Source organism: Stegodyphus dumicola, chromosome 4, assembly GCF_044657685.1.
Source record: "Stegodyphus dumicola isolate Sdum_Otavi_A_Nest chromosome 4, ASM4465768v1".
In the NCBI taxonomy this organism is placed as follows: domain Eukaryota; kingdom Metazoa; phylum Arthropoda; class Arachnida; order Araneae; family Eresidae; genus Stegodyphus; species Stegodyphus dumicola.
In genome coordinates this window covers 136,522,820-136,547,356 of record NC_140771.1, presented here as the reverse complement: position 1 = coordinate 136,547,356, position 24,537 = coordinate 136,522,820, and the positions used below count along the sequence as shown (strand labels likewise).

The following is a 24,537-nucleotide window of genomic DNA, read 5'->3' as shown; positions in this document are numbered from 1 at the left end:
TAATTCTTGAGTCGTGGGATATGCCAGTTATCAAAAACTAAACTTTTACATTATTTTCATGTTGCATTGCCAGATATTATATCTAATAGATTACCAACATAGTAAATCCACAATAACAAAAATGCAACTGGGAAAAAGCTAGATTGGCCAAATGACAAAGTTACAAGTACGGAACAATTGATATGAATGTATTTGGTTGTTTAAAGTTTGTCTTTTCTTGAATGTTTTGATTTTACATATTCGATAAAATTTGAAAGGTAACACATTAAAGCTTAGACGTGTCGGTGGATTAGAGAAGTGTCAGTAAACTGTTCATTTTCAATACAAAGTTGTTCATTTAGAATGAATTTTTGATATCTGTCAGTGTTTTTAATAGCCTTTGGATATATTTTTAATATCTAAATATTTATTATTTTAATGATTTTTTCCCATCATTATATTACATGTTCGAATATAAAAGCTATTGAATTTTTATTTTATGAAGCTGTTATTGAATAATGATACTTCTGAAATTAAAATTTAATAGGTTGGTAAATTAATTCATGGAATGATTTTCATTTATGTGTTCTTAATTATATCTATTTGTTTTCATATTTAAAAATAATGTTTTAATGGTGCCATCCAAGAAATGAATAACTAAAAGCGGTTGATTGCATACTACATATTGGATGAAATACATATAAGAATTCTTGATTAAAATATTTTACTTGCCAGTTTTTGTTTAGATCATCAATTAAGTTAATAATTAATATTTGAATAAACTAAAACTTTTTGTTTTTTAAAATGTATCTTAACTTTATTATTAAATTAATTAAGGCCAAACAATTTTATACGTATGATAAAGTACATTTAAAAAAATACAGTGTAATGTATTTTTTGTGGGGGGGGGAGAGGAGAGAAATTGCTGTATTTTTTCCAATTCTAAGATCATTCCCCTCTTTATAAATATCTTTGAAAATGGGGTGAATCTTAATGCTATTTTGAATGTTTTTTCAGTATTTCCTTACACTTTAGATGTAGCATATAAAGCAATGTGCTGTTTTATGCATTTGTATATTTAAAAAATGTTGTGTTATCAACGCTTTGGGTGTCTCAGGAAATCATACATTATGATAATAGAAATGGCTCAAAACGATGAAATTGAATGTAAAATATATTTTGATAGTCATTAAGATGTAGATATTGACAGCTGAGAAAAATGATTGTATTAATGCATAAGAAGCTGTTGAATATTATATATTAGTAAATATTATATATTAGTTAGTAAATTTAATTTCATTATAAAAGGTATTTGTAAGCTTTTTTCAAAATTAAAATATATATTTTACTACCTTAGAATTTAGAAAGTATAACATGCTTCTTTAAATTTTATTAAAATGCTTGTTTAGAATGACTAAGTTTAATGTGATATTTAATGTATGTTATCTAATGCAACAAATTTGCATACATCCCATACATTGCTGTTGCAAGTACTAAAGAAATGTGAATTTGTTTGCACTTATAAAAAGGTATGTTTACTTAGTAAAGTATCTTGCATAAGTTAATGCTTGTAAAAAAAATAAATAACAGATTTCATAATATGCTTGAAAGAATTTTCAGGCAATAAATATACACACATTCAGAACTCTAATTTCTGCTGTTTAGTAGTGTTTACAAATTTTTGCTATTTTATCTCGTATGTAGTTCAAATTTGAATACACTTGAATTTATATATTTGAAAGGTAACAAAATGTTATGTGCTTCATCTGTGTTATCAATAGCTTCCAAATTGAAAAAAATAGACTACAATAGTAAATATGTCAAAAAGTCTTCCAGAAACAGTGATATGGTGTAGCTATGAAATAGATTGCTCAAAACTTGAATGAATTTGTTATTAGATACTAGATAGTGATAATTTTTCAACCACTAATGAGAAAACTGATTTGCTTGTATCTGATTACAGATAATAGTATACCTCTTATTCCTCCAGTGAAGTTCACATGTTGCATTTGATTGTTACAAGACATCACCTGGGCACATTCATGATATGAATTAATACTGGTTTATCGGTGTACTGATTCATTGAGATACATGCTTTTGTATGCTAAGTGAATAGATAATAAATAGATGGCAGTATGACATGAATTATTTCCTGAATTCTAATGAGTAAAAGCCTGATCCCAGTATAATAAAAGCATTTGGATGAGGAAAGGATCACTTATCTTAGGTAGGCTAATTTGGACTGAAGAGTTGCTGTCCTTTCCAGTGCTGTTTGGAAAATAATAGATGTAGAGTCACCTGATGATACTATGCAGGATTATTTGATTATAATGGGTTATGCTGGAGTTGTCTGCCTAAAATGCTTTTACAGAGAACTTTTAAACACAAACTGGCTTGTATTTACGTTAGACATGAGAATACCTATGCACCAATTCATTTGCTAATATATAAACATAGACGATATACTAGTATTCAGAAATCTTATACATTGTGTCATCAGTGGGCCATAAATAAAAAAAAGTGTCTCCATACTGTGTGAAGCAAGACATTAAGCTCGTTAATGCAATTTCAGCATGTTTTGGTCTGTCTAGTATAAGTGGTTCGCTTTTATTTGAGGGGGACTGGAGATTCAGAGAATTTTTTGAAAGCATCTGTGACTGAACTGTGATTACAGATTTGCTTTCTTAAGGATCTTGCTCAACTTACATATTGAGTGCTCTATTCCATCTAAGCTTTGCCAAATTTATTTTAATATCAATGCTTTTAGCAATCTGTGGCAAGCCCTGAACAAAAAATTGCAGAAGGAGAAGCCGTGACAAAAACATAGAGTGAAGACCCTTATAAAGAAGCATAGGCTAACATTCCAAAAGAAATATCCTTTCTTTCTGAAGTAACTATGAAGGTGAAATACTAGTATCCATGCTAGGAAAAGAGAGCCTATGTTGTGATGACTTTATGTGAAAGTTTGGTGCATGTTGTTTTTTTGCATCTTGCTTTAAGAATAATGTTGTCTTGGATTCTTGTATTTGGGTTTTAAGCTGGCATTCTGCTGCTATTTTTAAGCATTTGCCAGTTATCTCAAATTACCCTTTAAACTGAGACCAGAAATGCTGAAAATCCAGTTGTGAATCTTAGTCATTATTACAACATTTAATGCTGTTTTTTAAGATTAACTGTGGCTGAAGTATTTAATTAAAGGAAAATTTAAAGGAATCTTTTCTAGTACTGTGACAACTGCTCATGGAATGGATGTAAATTTATTGCTGTGGGAAAATTATTTCTTGCTAATGCATAGCTTCCAACTCATTGGCTTTCTATCATGTCTCCCGGTAGGCCACCAAATCTCAGTTTTTCATTTTTTAGCCATTACTGAAGAAAATTTTTCTCAGCAGTAAAGTTTATTAAATTAATGGAACTTAAATTCCATTCCCTTGCTTGCAATGATTCCTGGCATAATTTTTCTTATTAAATTTTATTTGACTTGAATTGTCTTAAAATACTGTAGACATTTGCATAACTTTCAATGAAGATTTAATCAGTGCTTAATCAATTAATTTTTGTATTTTTTTGGCATCAATAAATGTTACATTATTTGTCCACACAACTGAATTGCATTAATTATTCACTGTAATTTCATTATACTTAAATAAGAGCTTTTCTTACCTACCCAAGTTATTCTCAGTACAAATGTGTAAGAGAATGAAATTAGCCAAAGAGTATAAAATCTAGAATATATCACTGAATTTAGCACATGCATAGACTCCAACTATTACAGATTCTCCGTAATTTCTACGGAAATTCATGAAAAACTGCAAGCTACAAAAAGTATGGAAAAAACTAAGGATTTTACAGAAACAGAGTAGGAGAACCAGTACGCAAAACAGAACCAACTAATTCATCCGATGATTGCCTGAATATTTGGGTCATCATACATCACGTATTGAGTACGTTGCTAATTTTGAAGAATAGCCAATTGTTGATCAGTTACTCCAATTGTTAATGATTTATCAATAGTTCCCTGCAACATCTGTCTACTTTGTCTGTCTCCCAGGTTCGTTGCTGCTGCGTGTTTATCCTGCCTTCAGCTCCATTGTTTAGTTTATGGCGAGAGCTTAGCATGTGTCTTATGAATTGTGATTCAGGTGGAAGTTTTTTGTTAATAAAGCTACCTCGAACGAAGAAGCCAAAATTATTAAAGTTGCCAAAATTATTCATATTCTTCAGAATTTCCATGCATTAAGGAATCCAAAATTTCTGTAAATCACGCACACTGCAGTGTATGCAACAGACTTCTCAGTTGCACATGGCGGAAAAGATGACTGTAAACGGCATGTTTTTCTCAAAAGCATGTAGAACTTGGTATTGTAAAATCTAAAGAAATAGTGAATTTTTTAATAAAAGATGATGAAACAGATCTTATAAAAGCCGAATGTTATTTTGTTCGATTTTTAATTGAACATAATCTACCGCTCTTAGTTTCAGATCATTCCAAAGAGCTTTTCAAAGCAATGTCTCTTGATTCTGCCATAACAAAAAAATTTAGCTGTGGTCATACCAGAAGTACTACTACTATGAAAACGCTTGCAGAACGTAATGTTGCCGATATTATAAAATCAGTGTGCAATACATCATTTTCCCTAAGTACTCATGGAAGTAATGATAACAATGGTAACAAACTGTATCCATTGATTATAACATATTACAGTAAAGAAAAGGGAGTGATAATTATGCCATTGATTTCTATTTTAGAATGCACGAATAATACCGGAGAAGGTATTTTTAATTGTATAAATGAAAAATTTAAAAGCAAAGGTTTAGAATGGAAAAATTGCTTATCATTTTCTTCAGATAATGCTAGTAATATGATTGGAAAGTTTAAAAGTGTAGCATTGTTTATCAAAATGCATCAACCAAGTATAATCACCCGAGGTTGTCCATGCCACCTCTTGCATATAGCTGCAAAAAAGGCTACTGAAAAATTAATTGTCTTATAAATGGAAATGTTGTTAATAGATATATGTTTTTATTTTTAGAAACATTCAAAACGGAAGCATAGTTTCAAAGTTGCTCAAAAAATTTTGGAACAATGCAAAATCTCATAAAATTTTGAAATATTGCAGTACGAGATGTTTGTCTCTTTTAGAATCTATAACAAGGATTTTGGAACAGTGGGATGCTGTGATTAATTTTTTTGGAGATCAACCAGATAATGGCGAGAATGAAGGAAAGAGATTGCAAAACATTAAAAAAATGCTAAATCACCTACCACCAAATTATACTTATTATTTTTGAAAAATACTTTGTTTATAACAGCAAATATTAATTTGCTACAACAAGCTCCTTATATACATAGAGAGAACTTGTTGAACTTTTAATGAATTTATTGGTTAGATTCATAAAACCATAAGAAATTTCTAAAGAAAATGAAGATTTTACTCTAACATCTATTTCGTTTCAGAAGTATAGTAAACAAAAAGAAAATGAAAATTTAGTGATTGGTGCGCGAACAAGATTATATTTAAAAAAAAACCAAGTTGAATGAAAGTGAAGTGAAAACATTTTTCAATTCTGTGCGAGATTTTTTTTTTTTTTTTTTTTTTTTTTTTTTTTTTTTTAACTGCGTGTTCATAAATTTCCACTAAGTGATCCATTTCTTAAACATGCTGAAGTTGCTGACATCAACTTGAGAACTGAAGTTTCATTTTCATCTGTTTTTTACTTGATGAATACTTTTCCATTCGTTATTGAGGAAAAATATCTTAAGTGGAGATTGAATTTTCCATGTATCAAGTAGATGATTTGAAAGAAATTTTAAATTTGTGTATTGTATGGGGAGAAATTGCCAAAATAAAAAATATAAATGGGTGTGTTAAATGCAAAGTATTGCCAACTGTAATGCTTGCTGTCTTAATAATACCTCATTCAAATGCAGCTTGCGAAAGAATTTTTTCAATTGTTAAAAAAAATCAGACTGAATTTCGACCAAATTTAGGTCCTAAAACTCTTGAAGCAGGTTTGATTGAAAAAATAAATATGCAGGCAGATGAAGAACTATGTTATAAAAAAACATTCTCAAAATCAGAACTTAAGCTTGCTAAGCGTGCTATGTATAAATCTTTGCATTCGTAAATTGTAAGTATTTTTAATACTTGTATAGATTATTCTTGGTTATTTAAATTTGATTTCCCTGTGGAAATCAAATCCAAAATAAAGATATGATTTATGGATTCTGATTTTTTTCTATGATTAATAGTGTTTTAAAATACTTGCTTTTTTCATATATTAGTAGATTTAGTGATATACATGCTTGAGGAGTTAAATGAAAATTTCTAATTAAATGTGCATATAATTTACAAGGCATATTCTTAATTATTCAGTTTTATATGTATATGGATTTTAAACATAATAGAATTGATTACAATAAATGAGTAATTAAAAATTAATGAATAGTTAATTACAACATGCATTGCGCGTTTTCAAAGTTGTAAAAATGTCGTTTGCACCTTGACTACTGACAACTTTTACTGTGGGTTGGAGTCTATGCACATGCATCATATTTTTCATGTCATGGTGGAAAACACTTTTTATTATCAACTATATGAAAACATCTATTATTTATAACAAGTATTTTGAAATCTGTTCTTTGGGAACATCTTTTTAAACCAATATCTAGAATTTTCAATTCAATATGAAAATATTGTTGGCTTATTTGTTATCTCCATTTCCAGTAGTACGGTTACAAATGCCTTCAGTTCCAGGATAGTGACTGGATACCAATTTACCATACTATATACTTATCAGTTTTTGGGGATTTTGATAACAGTTCTTCTACATATCTGTTTGTTTCCTCAACCATCATTGCCCAAAGAGAATTAATGAAAAAGGGATTAAAATATTCAATCGGTTTCACTCTATTTTAGATAAACAGTATTGCGGTCCCCGACTTTTCGATGAGTTGGAATGAATTGCCTTGGTCAATATATTCATTTTCCATAATCATAATCTATTTCAAAATGTCACCACTATTATGGATATTAATATCAGAATCATCGATGACATATCCTTCTTTTAAAAATAACATCACTATCATTGCTGCCTTAATTCGAATCCTCTGTTATAGTACTCCTTTTACATTTAGAAGCCATTGAATTGCTGAAGGGCATCAAATAAAAATAAAATAAAATTATATTGTAGATTACATAAAAAATTAGTGAAACTTTTACTGTACATACCTTTTATACATGTAATAAAATATTTAAATAATATTTTTATATTATTTAAAGATGCTGATATCATTCCTTAAGCTCAGAAAGATGTCAGAACAACATTGAATTGAAAGAATTACAACTTACCGTTGTGATAAGGCCGCATAAAGGAAGAAGAAACTGAAGATTAATATGGACAAACATGTCTTGAGAGCATAAGATGAATATTATTATTATTATTATTTAATTTCCGAATACGTTTTCAATAGTCGTTAAGTTAAATTAATTGTTTTAAAAATAATATTGTTATGTTGGCATTGTTTCAAACGCTGGCTCAAGAGCCATGTATTGTTCATGCACATAAAATGTAGAGATATTGGAATTTTTGTGAAAAAAAAAAAAAAAAGGATGTAGGTTTTTCTCTTGTTGATTGTATGTAGCCATTTACTTTGGGCGTTCAATAAAATTTTCATGTGGTGTTCCATCATTAGAGTTTAACACCACACCGTTGAAGCATTAACACCACATCACAGCAGTAAATATTAAAATTGGTGGCAGCATTTAGAGATTGTTCCTGAGAGTAAATTTAGGAATTGACCTTTTTCACCTGTGAACTTGAGTTAACATTGTGCGTTGATTTCCGTGCATCTCGTTATGTGAGTGTTCTGGATCGTCAAATGGATGTTCCAAGAAAGGCAGTATTGTAAAGGGCTTTATGTGAGCAGGCAAGACTTTCTTCTCTACACAAGAATGATCTAATTTTGGGTGCAAGGACAGTTCGCATAGTGAAGCATTTTCAGAAAGTGACAGTGTGTCAGAAGGTAATGCTAGAGGAAGCGTGATCTAGTGCCGCAAAAGAGTAAAATTTCCCGTCAAAGGCGTCTTCAAATTGGTGAGTACCATTTTTGCGATTTTGGAGAAGTTATGCCGGTTATTCGAGACTAGGTTTATTTTGGATATAGCTCTGTTATTGGGGATCAAAAGATTTTTGGTGGTTATTGAAAGTTAGTCTTGTGGTTACTTTTGCTAGTTGGAATTTAATTGCTGATTCTGTTTTTTTAGTAACTGTTTAAATTGTATGAAGTATTGTAATGGTATGCTTTAGAAAAATTTAGTTTTGAAATCAGTCCAGAGTTAGAGGACAATATTTATATAGTTGAGATAGAGCAGGAAAAGGTTGCCTCTTAATTAGCATTTTTGATATATGTTTTGTATGTAGGCATAGGTATTATCATTTAGTGTTGTAAGGCAATTAGTGTTCAGAACTGTTAGGGTATTATTCAATTTCAACCCCAAAATACAATAACACAAAAACAATAGACCTGTTGTTTTTGTGTTATTGTATTTTGGGGTAGGTTATTTTTCTTTAATTTTCCATAATGGGTGAGTTTATGAGGAAATTTACTAAAGCTCTGCTATTGGAGTTAATGGAGGAGTTTGATACAAATGTGTCTCGGGCAAATAGAGTAAGAGAAATTAGGCAGGCTATTCTAAATGCCATGGACTATGAAGAAGAAGCGGCGAAAGAATACACAGCAAGAATTTGGCTGCGGCTGAGCAGATAAAAGCAGAAGAAATAGTCAAACAAGAAAGAGTAGAGCATGAACGTGAACAAGAGAGCAGAGCGGGAACACAAAAGAGCAGAGTGGGAATGTGAACAAGAGAGAGTGGAACAGGAGCAAGTTTCTGAATTGGAAAAGTTAAAACTGATGAATGTAGTTGAGACTAATAGCGTAGCTTCCACGGTTTTGACAGTTGAACAATCTAGAGAAAAAAGGGTTAATTTGAAAGATCTAGTACCACGTTTTGAACTGAGTAATATAGATATTTTATTATTCTTTATGCTATTTGAGAAACAAGCTCAAAAAAAGAATGTTAAGGAAATTAATTGGGTCTCGCAATTAATTCCTTTATTACCTCACGATGTAGCACAGTTAATAGTGAAAGAACCAGCAGATAAAGGGGATGATTATCAGCATGTTAAGAAATTACTCATGTATAGATTAAAGCTTAGTTCTTGGGCTCTAAAAACAAAATTTGAAGAACATTCTAGAAAAAACGGAATGTTATGGGTGGATTTAGTGTATGAATTGAGAGTGTATTTAGAGAATTGGATGGATTCAGTGGAAGTTCAAGATTTTGAAAGTCTTAAGGAACTTATGCTCACAGAGCAAATTAAGCGGCGAGTCCCTTCTAGAAATAAGAAAGCACTACTTAGACAATTGGGAAGAATTTAAAACAGCTTCTATTTTGGCAGAGAAATACAACAGGTATAAGGCTTTGCGAAGATATAGGAGGAAGCTAGAATAGAGAAAAAAAAAAAAAGCAAGCTTTCAATGAAGCAGGTTTCGAGAAACAGTGGAAAAAAAGGTGTTACCAATGTGGAAAGGACGGACATATCCGACCTAACTGTCCATCACTGGAAAGGAATAAGGCTAATCTGGTGAATAATCTAGGAACGGAGAGTTTAGGAAAATGTTTTTAGCCGTACTTCAAGAAAGCAGTAATTATAATGGGATAGAGAGAGAATATCTGAGAGATACTGGAGCTAGAATAGATCTGTGTAGTAGTACTTGGATTAATACTAGAGACTTATTACTGGAAACTGTATAGGTGAAACAGCTGTTGGACACAGAATGTAAATGTTTACCTTTGGCGAAAGTCACCATTGAAGGTGATTCTGGTGTGGTCACCATAAAGGCAGCGGTTACTCAGATAGAGTTAGATAAAGAGTATTATTTGTTAGGAAATAAAACTGCACAGTTGATGGAGAAAATTAGGGAATGACCGATTCTCTTGAATGTTGTGGAGACTCGTAGTCAGGGGCATGCACACAGGATTTTGGAGAGAGTGAGTGCAGAAGACTTAGATTCCAGATCGGAAGAAGAGAAAGAGGTAGAAAATGAAAGGGTCATGAATAATGAGCATTCGGAGGAAAGGCAGTTTAGAAGAAAAGTCTATCCTTGCAGATGTTTCCCCAGCAGAATTCTCAGAAGCTTAAAAAACTTGCGCTAGTTTAGCGGCCCTGTGGAAGAAAGGGGAAAGTGAAAATGAAAAAAGTTTATAATTGTCAAGGAAAGACTATTCAGAGTGGCAGGCTCTAAAAAAGGGGAAGATAAGCTTCAGCTGTGTGTGCCTCTCGTTTTTAGGAAAGGGATCTTGAAGTTATATCACAAGGAAATCTCTGGTCATTTAGGGGTAACAAAAACCAAGGATAGAGTTTTGACACACTATTTCTGGCCTAATTGTTACCAAGAAATTGAATTTGTGAGGATGTGCGATATTTGTCAGCGTGTAGGTCACAATAGGGATAAAAAAAAATCCCCAATGAAGATTGTAGCCATTATCAGAAGTGTATAGCAGATTAAATATTGATGCAGTAGGTCCTCTGATCCCTAGTTCATGTGAAAATAAATACTTAATTACGTCTATTTATGTTTCTTCTAAATATCCAGATGCCATTCCTGTACAGAAGTTAAGCTCTAAAAGTGTGATTCAAGCCTTAATACAAATCTTTTCTAGATCAGGTTACCCTAAGGAAATTCAGTGTAATTTGGGTAGATTGTTTACCAATGAACTTACATCTGAGTTTTTTAGCAAGTTCGGAATTAAGGTATATCATTCTTTTGTGCGTCACCCTCAAAGCAATTCTGTTGAAAGGTTGCATTCCATCTTGAAAAGGGTATTGAAGGCTTTGTGCTTGGAAAGCGGGAAAGAATGTTTGCCATGTGCTTTGTTCACCCTCAGAACTGTTAGCCATGAGAGCACAGGTTTTAGTTCCTGCAAGTTAGTACATGAAAAAAATTTGAGAATGCCTCAAATGATTGTGTATGAAAACTGGCTAGAGGAAGAAAGTTCAGACCCCACTGTGGTCGAGTATGTTCTAGACTTAATAAAACAGATTAAAGAAGTGTCAGGAGCTGGCTGTAGAGAGGATGAAAGAGTGTCAGAGTAAAAGGAAACTCTGGTATGATCGCAACGCTGTTACGAGAAGCTTTAAGGTCGGAGATCTCGTGCTTGTTTTAGCCACATCTAAACCATACAAAATGGCTGTAAACTGGATAGAGCCAGGTAAAGTAACTAGTGTGATTTCTGAAACCAATTATATGGTAGAGATTCCTGGTAAGTGTAGCAGTGACAAACACCATTTATCATGTAAATTTGACAAAACCTTATCATCAGCACCCTGAGTTTGTGAATCTTGTGATGGAGGAGGGCATGAAAGATATTGAGGGAGAAACTGGATATCCTTGGCTTCCTTATCCCTTGGCTGATCCAACTCAGGTAGATTTTTGGAAAATAGTTGGAGATAGTAAGCTAGAAGAAAAAGCTTCAGCAGAAGAAATGGGAAAATTCCAGGAAGTTATAGGGAAGTATGGAGCGGTGTTTTTGTCCGATCCCGGCTGTATGTTTTTGGTCGAAATGGATATTAAATTGTTGGATGAGACTCCGATTAGAGTCAGGCCTTACCGAATGTCGGTGAGACAAACCGACATCCTAAAAGAGAAAATTAGGTGGTTGCTTGAGTTAGGAGTCATGGAAGTCGGACAATCTGATTATGCTTCGCCCATGATCTTAGTAGAGGTCTCAGGAAAAGATCCTCGTCCTTGTATAGACTACAGAAAATTAAATTCAAAAACTATGACCGAATTTTTCCCTCTTCCCAGTATGGAAGAAGTGGTAGAAAAAGTCAGTGCACTTCCATTTATCACAATCATGGATCTAACCAAAGACTACTTCCAGATACCACTCACAGAGGTATGCTGCATTTGTGATGCCTTTTGCATCTTTCATTCCAAAGAAAATGATGTTTGGGCTTTTAAATGCGCCTTTCTATTTTTGTAAATTGATCGCCCCAGTTTTAGGAGGGCTGGACAATTTTGTTCTACCGTATATTGATGACATCACAGCCTTTTTGCCTACTTGGGACAGGCATATGAAGGATTTGGATGTGGTTTTAGGTTCCCTTCAGGAGGCTAAATTGACTGTTAAGTCATCGAAATGCAAATTCGCCCAAAACCATGTGAAATTTCTGGGTCATGAAGTAGAATCTGGGAAAAGGTCGCCTAGTTAGGCCAAGCTTCAAGCAATCAGATTTCCCGATCCCCATTACTAAAAACACAGATACATAGCTACTTTTGTACTGTGGGCTACTATGCAAGGTACATAAGACTCATGTATTGCGGCACCTCTGACAGACGCTTTGAAGGGAAAAAAGAAAAAGTAATTTGGACAAAAGAGTGCGACGAGGTTTTCAATAAACCGAAGATTAAACTAGTAAAAAGTCCAGTTTTATTTGCACCAGACTATTCTAAAGAATTTATTGTGCAGATAGATGCCTGCTTATATGGTGCAGGTATTAATTCAGGATGGGGAGGAATAACCTATACTGTATCTTAGCAAAAAGTTTACTAAAGCGGAGCGAAATTATAGCACCATTGAAAGACAACTAGCGGCTATTATTTATGGATTGAAGAAACTGAATTATTACTTAGATGGACAAAAATTCAAGATCCAAATGGATCATAATCCGTTGACTTTTTTAAACCAAATGATGCTGCCATATCTCTTCAAGGAATATTTGTAAAACTAGATCTTTAATGCTTTCTGAGTACTGTGATCTTTCCCACTATACATCTCTTTCATGTTTTCATTTCGGTTTTTCTTTGATTTGCGAATAATATCTTCATGATTCTTCAAAATCTTCCCTAAGAGGGATTAAGAAATATTTAACTTAAGAGCAGCATTCCGCTGAATCAGTTTTGGGAGTAGGTTGGAACAGTTCAATATGTCGATTTGATGCTTAGACTTGGGTCATTATACACTTAGCTAGACTTCATTATAAAAATGCCTGAACAAAATAAAAAATGAGTGTTTCTTGGAACAGAATATTCATAAAAATTCTTAAAACAACTGAAAAGGTATTTTGTTGCTTAAAAGCAAGGTCATCTAGAAGATTGCTTCATTATTTGCTAATTCTGGGGAATCCAGTTGATCTTCCTAAAACTTTGAAAATGGGTACTTTTATACAAGGTTGCCTTTAGCCAAAATGAAGCTGCTTGGCAAATCCTATATCTGTTTTCATCTTATTTGGCAGTACAGTCAAATACCTAAAATCCACCGACCTGAAATCCGTATTGCTTCTCAAAATATAAACATCCAGTTTATAGGTTCCGGAAACCGCAACATTGAGTATGAAATATCGAAGAAAAAATACTTACCGAATAATGACATCACAATTACCAAATAATAATGAGTTATAATGGAAATACCAAATTATTGACATCACAATAACATTTTTTTCCCTCTAATCTGCATAGAGGTAAAAAAGCAGACGATTCACTCAACACTTCTTTCAAGTTCACTATTCACGTTGTTGTATTTTCTTTGTTATTTCATGAGACTGTGTAGTGCTGTCTTTTTTTCTTATCCAGATATTTTGTCGATAAATTAAGAATATTTTTAATTTCAACACTTTTTAATACAATGACAGATAAGAAACGCACTCATGATTTTACTGCTTGCAATGTTAAAAAATGTAAACACGTTACATTGACAGTAATGCAAAAAGTGCAAATTCTGCAAAAGATGGAAGCAATTGCTACTCCTCGGTTTATAGCAGAATCATATAGAATTGCAACACGATTCTGTATGATATACGAAAAAATAGAGAAAAGCTGTTGAAATTTTACAGCAACAGTGATTCTAACACAGGAATCCGAAACCGGAAATCTTTGCACAAGGCGAAATCGGCAAACCTCGATGCTGTGTACACATAATACAATAAATAATATAATCAATTTATATATGTAATAATAATTTAATGCGTATAATAAATTATTATAATAATGTATATAATAATTTAATTAAATGTATCTAATATGCCTTATTTATTTTGCACTTTTAGTCTGAATATTATACTTTATCTTTTCTGTCTTGAAATCCTAAAATCCGCATAACCTCTGCTCCCAAGCTTTGCGGATGTCTGGACTTCCACTGTATTACTTAAGTGTAAAATAATTCATTCTGTAATATTTTGATAACTGTAACCAACTTATTGATTGCAGTAAGTGATGTATTTTCAATGTTTTTGTATACTTCAGGCAGGACTTCAGCACTTTGATAACAATACCCAACGATAACATTAACTGTGATCAGGCTGTAGCATTATATATTTATGAAATGCATTTCATTAATAAAAATCATGTATCTAATTGACATTTCAAAATTTTTATTTTCAGGTCAAAACAAACAATATTGAAAGTTATAGAGTGAAACCCTCTATAGGAATCATTGAAGCTGGCAGCACTATTGAAATCAATGTTGTGCTTCTTCCAGGTAATACAGCTTTAGTTTTGAAATAATCATTGTAATGTTATTTTATTTTAATATTAGCCCCTGTGTCTTTGAACCAGTGATTGATTTTGTATTGAGGTATGAATATAGAATGTAATTTTACATGAATAAACTTGTTTTTAAATATAAATATATGTAAAATTTTCCAAAATATATCATATCTTTTTTGTTTATCGATATTAAACCTGTATATATTTAATTTCCTTTCACTGGAAAAAAATCACAAACCTTGTGATTGCTAAATATGGCTTTTGGAATATGAAATATTTATTCTAAATTAAAAAATATTTTGTTAAGAAACAGACTTTTAACAATGGATCATACAGTATGTTATTTATATAGGCATATGCAATATATTTAGCAGGGAAGTTTATAAAGTGATTAGCATTTGAAGACATAGGTGTATTGTACTGCATTTTGAATATTTTATTTATGGAACATCTTTAATACCGCTCTTGGATTTTTTATTTATGGAACATCTTTAATGCTGCTCTTGGATTTTTTTATTTATGGAACATCTTTAATACTCCTTTTGAATTTTTTGCATGAGATATATTTATAGTCAGTAATATTTACAAGAATGAGAGTATCCTTTTGATTGCTTTTTCATCCACGTTTGAACTTGAACAATGATTACTAGCAATTTTTTTAAAATCTTTGTTGCTCTGAGCTGTGCATTAAATGTTTGAGTTATCATTCATCTAACAACATAACTATACACGCATCTAATTATTTTACAATAAATGTGTAAACATAATAAAACTATAGAACAGTGAAATATAATTACAAATTATGATAGAATAATGACAATGAAGTTTGATAAATATATAAAAATAAATCATAAATTTATATTAAAATAATAAATTGAGGTATAGAAATGTATGGATATGTGATTTTGAAATTACAATGCACAGTATAGAAATATAAACTGTTAAGTTTCATCTTATTCTGTAATTTTTGCATTCTTATTAATTTTCATCACATTCAAGCAAACTGCAATAGTGTTTGTGAAAGTAAGACATACTTCAGTTTGAAAATGAATGATTTTTATCCTTGTTAGCTAGAAGTTAATTATCACAATATGAAAATTCATCTTTTAAATATTATATATATTTTGGATAATCAAATTTTCAATTTTTTTAAACATCCTGCCAGGCTTCCATCCACAACCAACAGATAAGTTTTTGATTATGGCTATGGAGGTGTCGGAATCTACTCTTTCAACAACAAGTCTGGGAACTCTGTGGAAGTCATCGCCTTCAGATATTATTGCTGACCATAAGTATGTGCTATCCATTTTCACTGCTGCACAAATTTTAGTCTCCTTTCGAGATGCTGCGATTTTGTTTAAGGCTTTCCTTCGGGGAGGATGGGAAATAAAAAAGAATCATCCCACAGGACTGGGATTTTGCATCACTATTAGAAAACAAATCACAAAAAAAGTTTGTCCTATTGTTATAATTTTCGATACCATTTTAGATTATTACTTAAGCTATCATATACATTAAAATTAGCATTTAACAATCTTTTTTCTGTACTTAACATGAAAATGTATAAAAAAAATGCTTACTTTGAGAAATAATTTTAGAAATGCTATTCAAACTATTACAAAGTTTTAATTGACAAAATGCATTAATAAACTTTAAAATTTGTTGTTTTGAATTTTTGGAGGTTCTTGAGAGTGATATACAGTAGTATAAAACGTGGATCTCTATCAAAGTAAGTACACTTGCTGTAAGTTGAAAACATAAGATTTAATGGGTTAATGGATTTTCTTGAGTTTAACAAAGTATATGAACATATCATGTCAGACTATTTCACGTTAGTAAAACCATATGATGAATAAACCATATGATGTATACTGAATGTACTTGACTGGTACTATATGAGATGAGTCTAATTGACAGCTCATTCCATCTGGCAGGCACTTGGCAGTGTAATAAATTATCCAGGATACTGTGCTAGGTTACAATCTAGTCTTCCATAGCTATATTCCACAGCAGGTTTCCATGCCTTCAAATCACAATACCATGCTGGAATGTTTCATGCCTGTTAGGCACACTTGGAGGACACAAAGTCTTCACCACATCGGAAGGATACACACTCTTCACCACACATCGGGAGGTTTCTACTGCAGGATTATATACTTTACTTTCTTCTGCTTGGCGTAGCTGCAAAGGAGAACAGGGTTCGTAGCGGTCCTTACAAGTGCTTATAAGTCCTTATATTTGAAAATAAAATATAAAGGCCCTTATAGGTGCTTACTTTTTCTTTAAAGCCCTTATTATTTTGTTTTTAGTGCTTATTTTTTGCTTTTAGTGCTTTTTTTAATGAACACACATCCCCCTGGTACCAAAGCCGAAACTAAATAAACAACTTTTCTTCTTTATATGGAACGTCAGATGGTGAATCATACTTCCGGAAATAGCTTTTCCCCTTTCTCTGCATTAACGTAACCTATGTTGCGTGCCAGAGTACAGACAGGTGCACGTCGTTCTATTGGTCAAAGAATTGCGAAAACCGTAGAAAAGTCTGGTACATTCGGTATTCTTTTCCTCCCACCCAAATACTACACATGTTTGGATTTTTATCAAGATTTTAATAATTTGCATTCTCGTTCCGCGTGGTCAGTTCATATTCGTATTTAGTATGATCGTTATGCTTATATTATGAGCATATGTATGAATATTTATAATAATATAGTTGCAGTATCTGCTGAAGTGTAGATAAACTTCCAAAAATGGTTGTACTTTTACACAGATTAGCTTTCTAAGGAATAATATTCGGAATGGCTTAAATAAAAGAAAAGTAATCGAATAGTCAATTTTTTTTTTTTCCCCCAATACATTATACAGTACGGAGGTTGGGAGGTTCACCCTTTTCTCCGCAAAATCTCTAATATTGAAGCAGCGGACTTCTTTTTTTTTTTTTTTTTTTTTTTTTTTGTCATTGTCCAATCTGGATTGAATAGTACTAAAAGTTTTGCGGTCTATCTAACCCAAGCGAAGAATGATTCTATTCCGGAAATTTAATGCAGTCTTTTCAAAATTAGAATCAAAAACACCCCCAGATTAGTAAGTCTCTTTCTTTTCCTGTATTTAGTTCTTTATTCTTCGAATACCGGTAGCTGCTGATTCCGATTGTGTAAACGTATGGAAGAAATACGCCCCGCGTATTGCGCAATAACGTTTGCGGTATTTTGCAGAGATAATTAATTTTGATGTTCAGTCTGAGATTTATTTATGAACACTTAAGAGTTTTACTGTGCTTTCTAAGCAGAATATTTCTCAGTTCCGTTGGTCTATTTTTATATGATGCACATATTGAAATGTCAAAATCATTTATTTAGCCGAGAAATCTAAAGAACGGCTACAATCCCCCTCTCCTCTTTTTCCAGTTATGCTCAACTATAAGGAATATTCGGCAGTTTCCGAGTATGCGGGTTAGTTAAGCTTTTACTGTTAAAGGATGACTGCATGAAGCAATTTCCCATCTCCTGATTTCAGAAATGTTCCTCATTTTTACTTAAATTACTTTGCTTGGAATATATGTTAAGGGAAAATTACATGCAATGAAAATTTAGAAAATGTTCAGAATTTTGATTTAAGTTAATTATAAATATTATTATGAGCGGAAAAATAAATTGTATTTATTATTAGGTACCAATCGAATACAACTCTTATATTTTGAACTGAAATTTCATCATTAGATTTTGTAATATAGTTTAATTCTGCATAGTTTTTTTTCTCTCTCATGTCAGACTATTTCACGTTTATAGTTTCAGCAAAGTCATGCAAGCAGTTATTCGGCTTGGCATCAGTTGATAGAGGTTGCAGATGTCCACCTGAGGGATACTGTGCCAAATTCTGTCCAATTGTAAAATCGGTAGAAGTGATGTACATGTACAAGAAAACAAATGATTACATTTTGAGAAAAATTGGATGATTTATTGAAGTGATAGAGCTTCACAAAGTGAAAAAGTCAGTAATGTGTTTGTCCACCTCTGGTCCTTATGCAAGCAGTTATTCGGCTTGGCATCAGTTGATAGAGGTTGCAGATGTCCACCTGAGGGATACTGTGCCAAATTCTGTCCAATTGGCACATTGGATTGTCAGCATCCCGAGCTGGTTGGAGGGCCCTGCCTATAATGCTCCAAACATGCTCAATAGGAGAAAAATTCGACGACTTTGCTGAAACTATAAACTATAAACTAATTCTGTAAATTGAACTGTCATTTAAAATTTAAAAAAAAAAAAAGTTAATTGTTTTCCATGGTTGAGGTAATGCTCATTCTCTTAATAAATATTGCATTGCTCATATTTTAAATTGCAAGTCTAATTTTTCTTTTAAGGTTATGCAGTTGTGTATAATGACAGGTGCTTATTTTTTTCTTAAAATGTGCTTGAAAAGTGCTTATAGGTGCTCATTTTTTTTAACTAAAATGTGGCTACGAACCCTGAAGAAGATATAAATTAGTGACCTTCTCCCTCGTGGAGCTGAAAAAAAGAATTTTTAAAAAAAATATTCATTAAAGTTCAGGTCCTAATAGATTCATATATTTTCTATGCTTGTCTCTGCCAAGATTCTTGGTTAAAATATCGGCTGGCATTTTTGCTGTAGACACAAAAGCACACCTGGAGGATGCAAAGTCTTCGTGGTATTGGAAGGATACACAGTCTTCACCACATATTGAGAAATTTTTACTGCGGGATTATATACTTTCTTCTGCTCAGCTCAACCGCAAAGCAGAAAATATAAATTAGCAACACTCTCCCTTGTTGAGCTGAAAACTGAATTTAAAAAAATATTCATTAGTTAAACTTCAGGTTCTAATAGATTCATATATTTTCTATGCTTGTCTCTGCCAAGATTCTTAGTTAAAATATCAGCTGGTATTTCTGCTGTTGACTCATACTTAATGTCAATTTCCTTATTGTCATACAACTCTCTTATATGGTAATGAAAATGAGTATCAGTGTGTTTTGTGAATGATGAAGTGGGTCTTTCACTAAATGTTGTACACTTTGTCACTGTACAAGAAAGTTGCCTAGCTCTCTTAATAGCAAACACAAGTTCATTGCTTCTTTTGAAGCTTCAATTAACACTATGTATTCTGCTTTAGTGCTTGATAGTGCTACAATTTGCTTGCATTATTCCCAGTAAATCGGGCTTCCTGCTAAGAGGAAATCATAGCCACTAATGGATTTCCTGTCCAGAGTATTTTTGGCCCAGTCTTCATCTACATAACATTTAAAACTTGCATTTGTTTTGTGATAAGTTATCCTAACGTTTAGAATAGATTTAATGTTTTGTAGTGCACATTTTGCTTGAATCCAATGAAAGTACACTCTTAGACAAAAACAGACGCACCAAGAAGGAGTTATCCGAATGGGACAAAAATCGGTAGAAGTGATGTACATGTACAAGAAAACAAATGATTACATTTTGAGAAAAATTGGATGATTTATTGAAGTGATAGAGCTTCACAAAGTGAAAAAGTCAGTAATGTGTTTGTCCACCTCTGGTCCTTATGCAAGCAGTTATTCGGCTTGGCATCAGTTGATAGAGGTTGCAGATGTCCACCTGAGGGATACTGTGCCAAATTCTGTCCAATTGGCACATTGGATTGTCAGCATCCCGAGCTGGTTGGAGGGCCCTGCCTATAATGCTCCAAACATGCTCAATAGGAGAAAGATTCGACGACTTTGCTGGCCAAGGTAATGTTCTGCAAACACTAAGGCAAGCAGTGGAAACATGTGCAGTGTGGGGGCGGGCATTATCTTGCTGAAATGTAAGCCCAGGGTGGCGTGACATGAAGGGCAACACAATGGGCCTTAGAACTTCGTTGATGTACTGCTGTGCTTGTAAGATTGCGACGGATGACAACCAAAGGGGTCCTACTATGAAATGAAATGGCACCCCAGACCATCACTCCTGGTTGTTGACCTGTCTGCTGGAAGACAGTCAGGTTGGTATCATACTGCTGTTTGGGGTGTCTCCAGACTCGCCTTTGCTGGTCATCGGGGCTCGGTTCAAAGTGGGACTCATCACTGAAGACTATTCTACTCTAGTCAGTGACATTCCAGTGCGAATGAGCCCGACACCACTGCAAACGGGCTTGACGTTGTACAGAGGTCAATGGTAGTCGCAAGGGGCACCGGGACCTCAGCCCCTTTTCTGTGAGCCATTTACGAATGGTCTTTGCGGTCACTGAAGCACTAGTCGCACGCACAATCAATAATAATGATGCATCTGGGGACATGAGTGTTGCTCTGATTATTGCTCAGTCTTCACGTTCTATCATTTCTCTAGGCCTATTGCTTCCTTCTTGACGCTGTGTGCGGCCGTGGTTCACCCATTCCTGCCAACATTGTCTAATAGTGGCATCGCTCCTGCTCAAATGTCGAACTATTTGCCGATAAGACCAACCGGCTTCTTGAGCCCAACTATACGACCTCTCTCAAATTCTGACGTCTGCACATATCGTTTGTGCACCTGTATGTGAGGCATAGTTACTGTCTACCAGAGTACACGGAATGAAATTCCTTAAGAATTTGTGACCTGGAAGCGTAATTTCTCCTCTTAAATATCCTGCCAGTTGCGCAGATCAGATGGGCTGTAGCGACAACCATTCATTCATTGGCACCGAAAATGTAAAATTTTGCATTTCTCATCGAAACCTGTATGCATATAAATTTGTGTCCAATTTGCTTTATATCTTCTCGGTGCATCTTTTTTTTTTTTTTTTTTATTTGTTTGTTTGTCTAAGTGTGCATTTCAGGTTGCTGTTAAATTGACTAAGTCTACTAACAGAATTTTCAGTATCAGGTCATGTGGATACAGCTAAGTAAGTTAAGGATCTGATTAAGAACTGATACTTATTTTTGTCTACACTTTCATTTTCATTGGCTACATTTGATGATTTGCATAGTTTAATGCTAGGCTCTAACAATGTGGATATAGGCTCACATTCTTACATATTTAGCCAAGAGTTCTTTTATATCCTGAATTTGTCTAATAGACACAGTTATGTTTGATGTTAATGCCTAAACAATGCTTTATTTTACCCATATCTCTCATTTCAAAAGTTTTGCAGAGAGTTTTCTTAATGTGTAGGATAAAAGATTCGCTTTTAGTTAGGATTATTAAATGATCTACGTAAATAGCGATTATGATACAGTCATCGGTTCCTTTCTAAACGTAAATACTCTTATCCAACATTATCTTTTTGATTCTGAGTTTCTGAAACGCTTCACCTAATTTCAGGTTCCAGTTCCACATTTGTCCTGCTTGCATAAGTCCATAGATTGACTTTTTAACTTGCAAACTTTGCCTTCAGAAGTTATGAGTTGAGACATAAAAATGATCTACGTAAATAGCGATTATGATACAGTCATCGGTTCCTTTCTAAACGTAAATACTCTTATCCAACATTATCTTTTTGATTCTGAGTTTCTGAAACGCTTCACCTAATTTCAGGTTCCAGTTCCACATTTGTCCTGCTTGCATAAGTCCATAGATTGACTTTTTAACTTGCAAACTTTGCCTTCAGAAGTTATGAGTTGAGACATAATAGTTATGAGTTGAGACATTCATCAATTTTTCTGTTCAGATAGGCTGTTTGGACATCCATTTGATATATCTTCAAGTCATATTTGGCAACTAAAGCGAGCAGTGTTCGAATAGAGTTATAGCGAACTATGAGTGAAAAAGTTCCGATATAATCTATTCCATACTTTTGCGAGCATCCTTTGGCGATGAGTCTGGGTTTATATGAATTGACTGTGCCATCTACTCTTTGCTTTATTCGGAGTACACATTTACAACCAATGATGTTTTTGCGTGACACCTGTACATAAAGACATATTAAAGGACTCTTTTTCCCAAAACTGGTTACAAAAGGAATTTAAAGTAGATTTAGAGTGGTTTTTTTTTTTTTTTTTGCGACGCCTATATCTGCTTACATATGTATGTATGTAGCTATCTCGCATAACTCAAAAATGAGTAGCCTCAGAACATTGAAATTCTGCAACATGTAGCTCTGCACCTCCCTTTTTGGTTGCAATTGTCTGCACCAAATATATATATGTATATATTACACCCACTCTATTACTTGGCTCTGTGAGCGCAGTTTTTTTTATTCTTATATGTTGGTAAATTGTGCATATTTTGCTTTAAAAATTAATTTTAAAATTTTTGCTTTAAAAACCTTTTGGTTAAGGTTTTAATGCCTTTAATTAATCTGCATGCAATAGTTGTAGAATTATCAACAATTAAAAAGTTGTTTAATTGTGGCTAAGCCTAATTTTTTTACCATAGCAGCCATATTTGTTTAAATTTGAAACTTAGCAGAATAGTGAATGAAATCAGTTTCTGCACCTTCAGTGTCTTTTTGCTCAATGGGACCAAAAGTAAACATTGTTTTGTGCACTGAAAAATCTGCCTTCGTCTACTGGCTGAATTGCTTGTTTTTGCATAGAAAGTGTAATTTAAATTGAAAAAAATTGTTTTAACTGTATTTGAGGTTTTATATTTTTCTATATTTGCAATAGGTTTTGTGTATTTTTGCCTTCCTGCAAAGTGAGAACTGAATTAATTGAATGAGAAATATGCCTGTAATAGAATTTCATTAAAGACGTTTAAATGACATGCAGAAAAAAAAATGTGTATAGTTAATTTAATATTCTATGCAAGGAAGTCGTGGTGTACACATGAGAAATTTTTATTAGTCCAAAGAGTCTGAAGGACTATTGTTTTCGTTTTGAGATTTTGCGTTGAATCACTATAAAAGTCCGTTTCACTTTTTAAACTGTTGCCACCAAATGTTAGATTCTTGCATTATATTTGAAGAAATTAAATAATGAAAAATATACATAAATGTATGTATATTTCTTGCACTGTGATAAAACAACAGTACATAGAGCCATCAAATTTTGAATGTAATCCTCCTACCAATATAAGCATGTAGAAGACCAAATTTGAAATTTGGAATTTATTTTATTATCGATTTCATATTTTTAAAAACTTTAACGAATTTTTTAGTATTAAAGCCAATGATTTAAAAGCGAGCAATGGCAAAACTCTACGGGGGAAAAAAGACCTTAATCTTCGGTGCGGAACTGTGTATCGGAAATTCTAAAGATATGCCCATTTTAAAATTATTTTATTTTGCAACATTGAACTGAATTTTATGGTTTAAGTGCAAAGAACATGTTATTTAATAAATAAAAGTAACACACAAAGCATTAAAAAACACACGTTTGGACGTAATTTAAAATCTGACATCTTTCAGATTTTTTATATTAATTTTTTCATTAATTTACTTTTAGTGAAAATAGATTGCTGCGTACATGCAGAGAACAAAGTGCAAAGTAGCCCCCCAAAAAATGTTTTGAAATGTTGCTGAAATAGACATATACTAGGTACTCAAACTAATATTTCTCTTCAAGATCACAAATAAGTTCACGACTTTTCAGCGATGATGCGGATAATCACAAAGTACTAAAAATATCTGGCTGTTACAAAAGTTTTCCGCTAAAAACATTCGTAATAAAATTAAAAAAAATAGACATGAAAGCAGTATCTTTAGTGCGGGTGCTAATCACCACCCAAATCTCTGATTTTCTACCAACATTTTTGTAGTTTTTCAAAGTCTTTATCCGTAGAAACTTGGTGCCCATGAGTCCAAAAACAGATTAAACTCATTTCGGATGCCCTGTGCAAAATGGAAAATAGCACTACCAAGGTGTAGCTGCAGGTGGGAAAAAAGGTAGAAGTCCAAAGGACCAATGTCGGAGCTATATAATAGGTGTGGCGAAAGATCCTGTTCGAGTCCGTACAGAGTGTTTAAAATGCAGATACATGTGATCTTTCATTGTCTTGATGGAATATTACCTTTTTGTGCGGGAACTCAGTTTGACGTTTTTCCTTCATGGCAACATCAACACAGACTAGCATCTTGCTGTACACCTTATTGTTGAGGTTTTTACCTTTTTAT

The 24,537-nt window shown here is 33.0% G+C and overlaps 1 protein-coding gene across 3 annotated transcripts in view; it reads left to right on the top strand.

Moving 5' to 3' along the window:
* Positions 1-24,537, top strand: part of LOC118197210 (motile sperm domain-containing protein 2-like) — a 145,307-nt gene that overhangs the window by 112,011 nt on the left and 8,759 nt on the right. For 2 of the 3 annotated variants that reach the window (XM_085815523.1, XM_085815525.1), the window contains 2 exons: positions 14,426-14,522; positions 15,696-15,822. In XM_085815523.1, coding sequence (XP_085671649.1) covers positions 14,426-14,522; positions 15,696-15,822 — 224 coding nt within the window. The remainder of the gene's footprint in view (positions 1-14,425; positions 14,523-15,695; positions 15,823-24,537) is intronic. The other variant, XM_085815526.1, reaches the window with a different exon arrangement.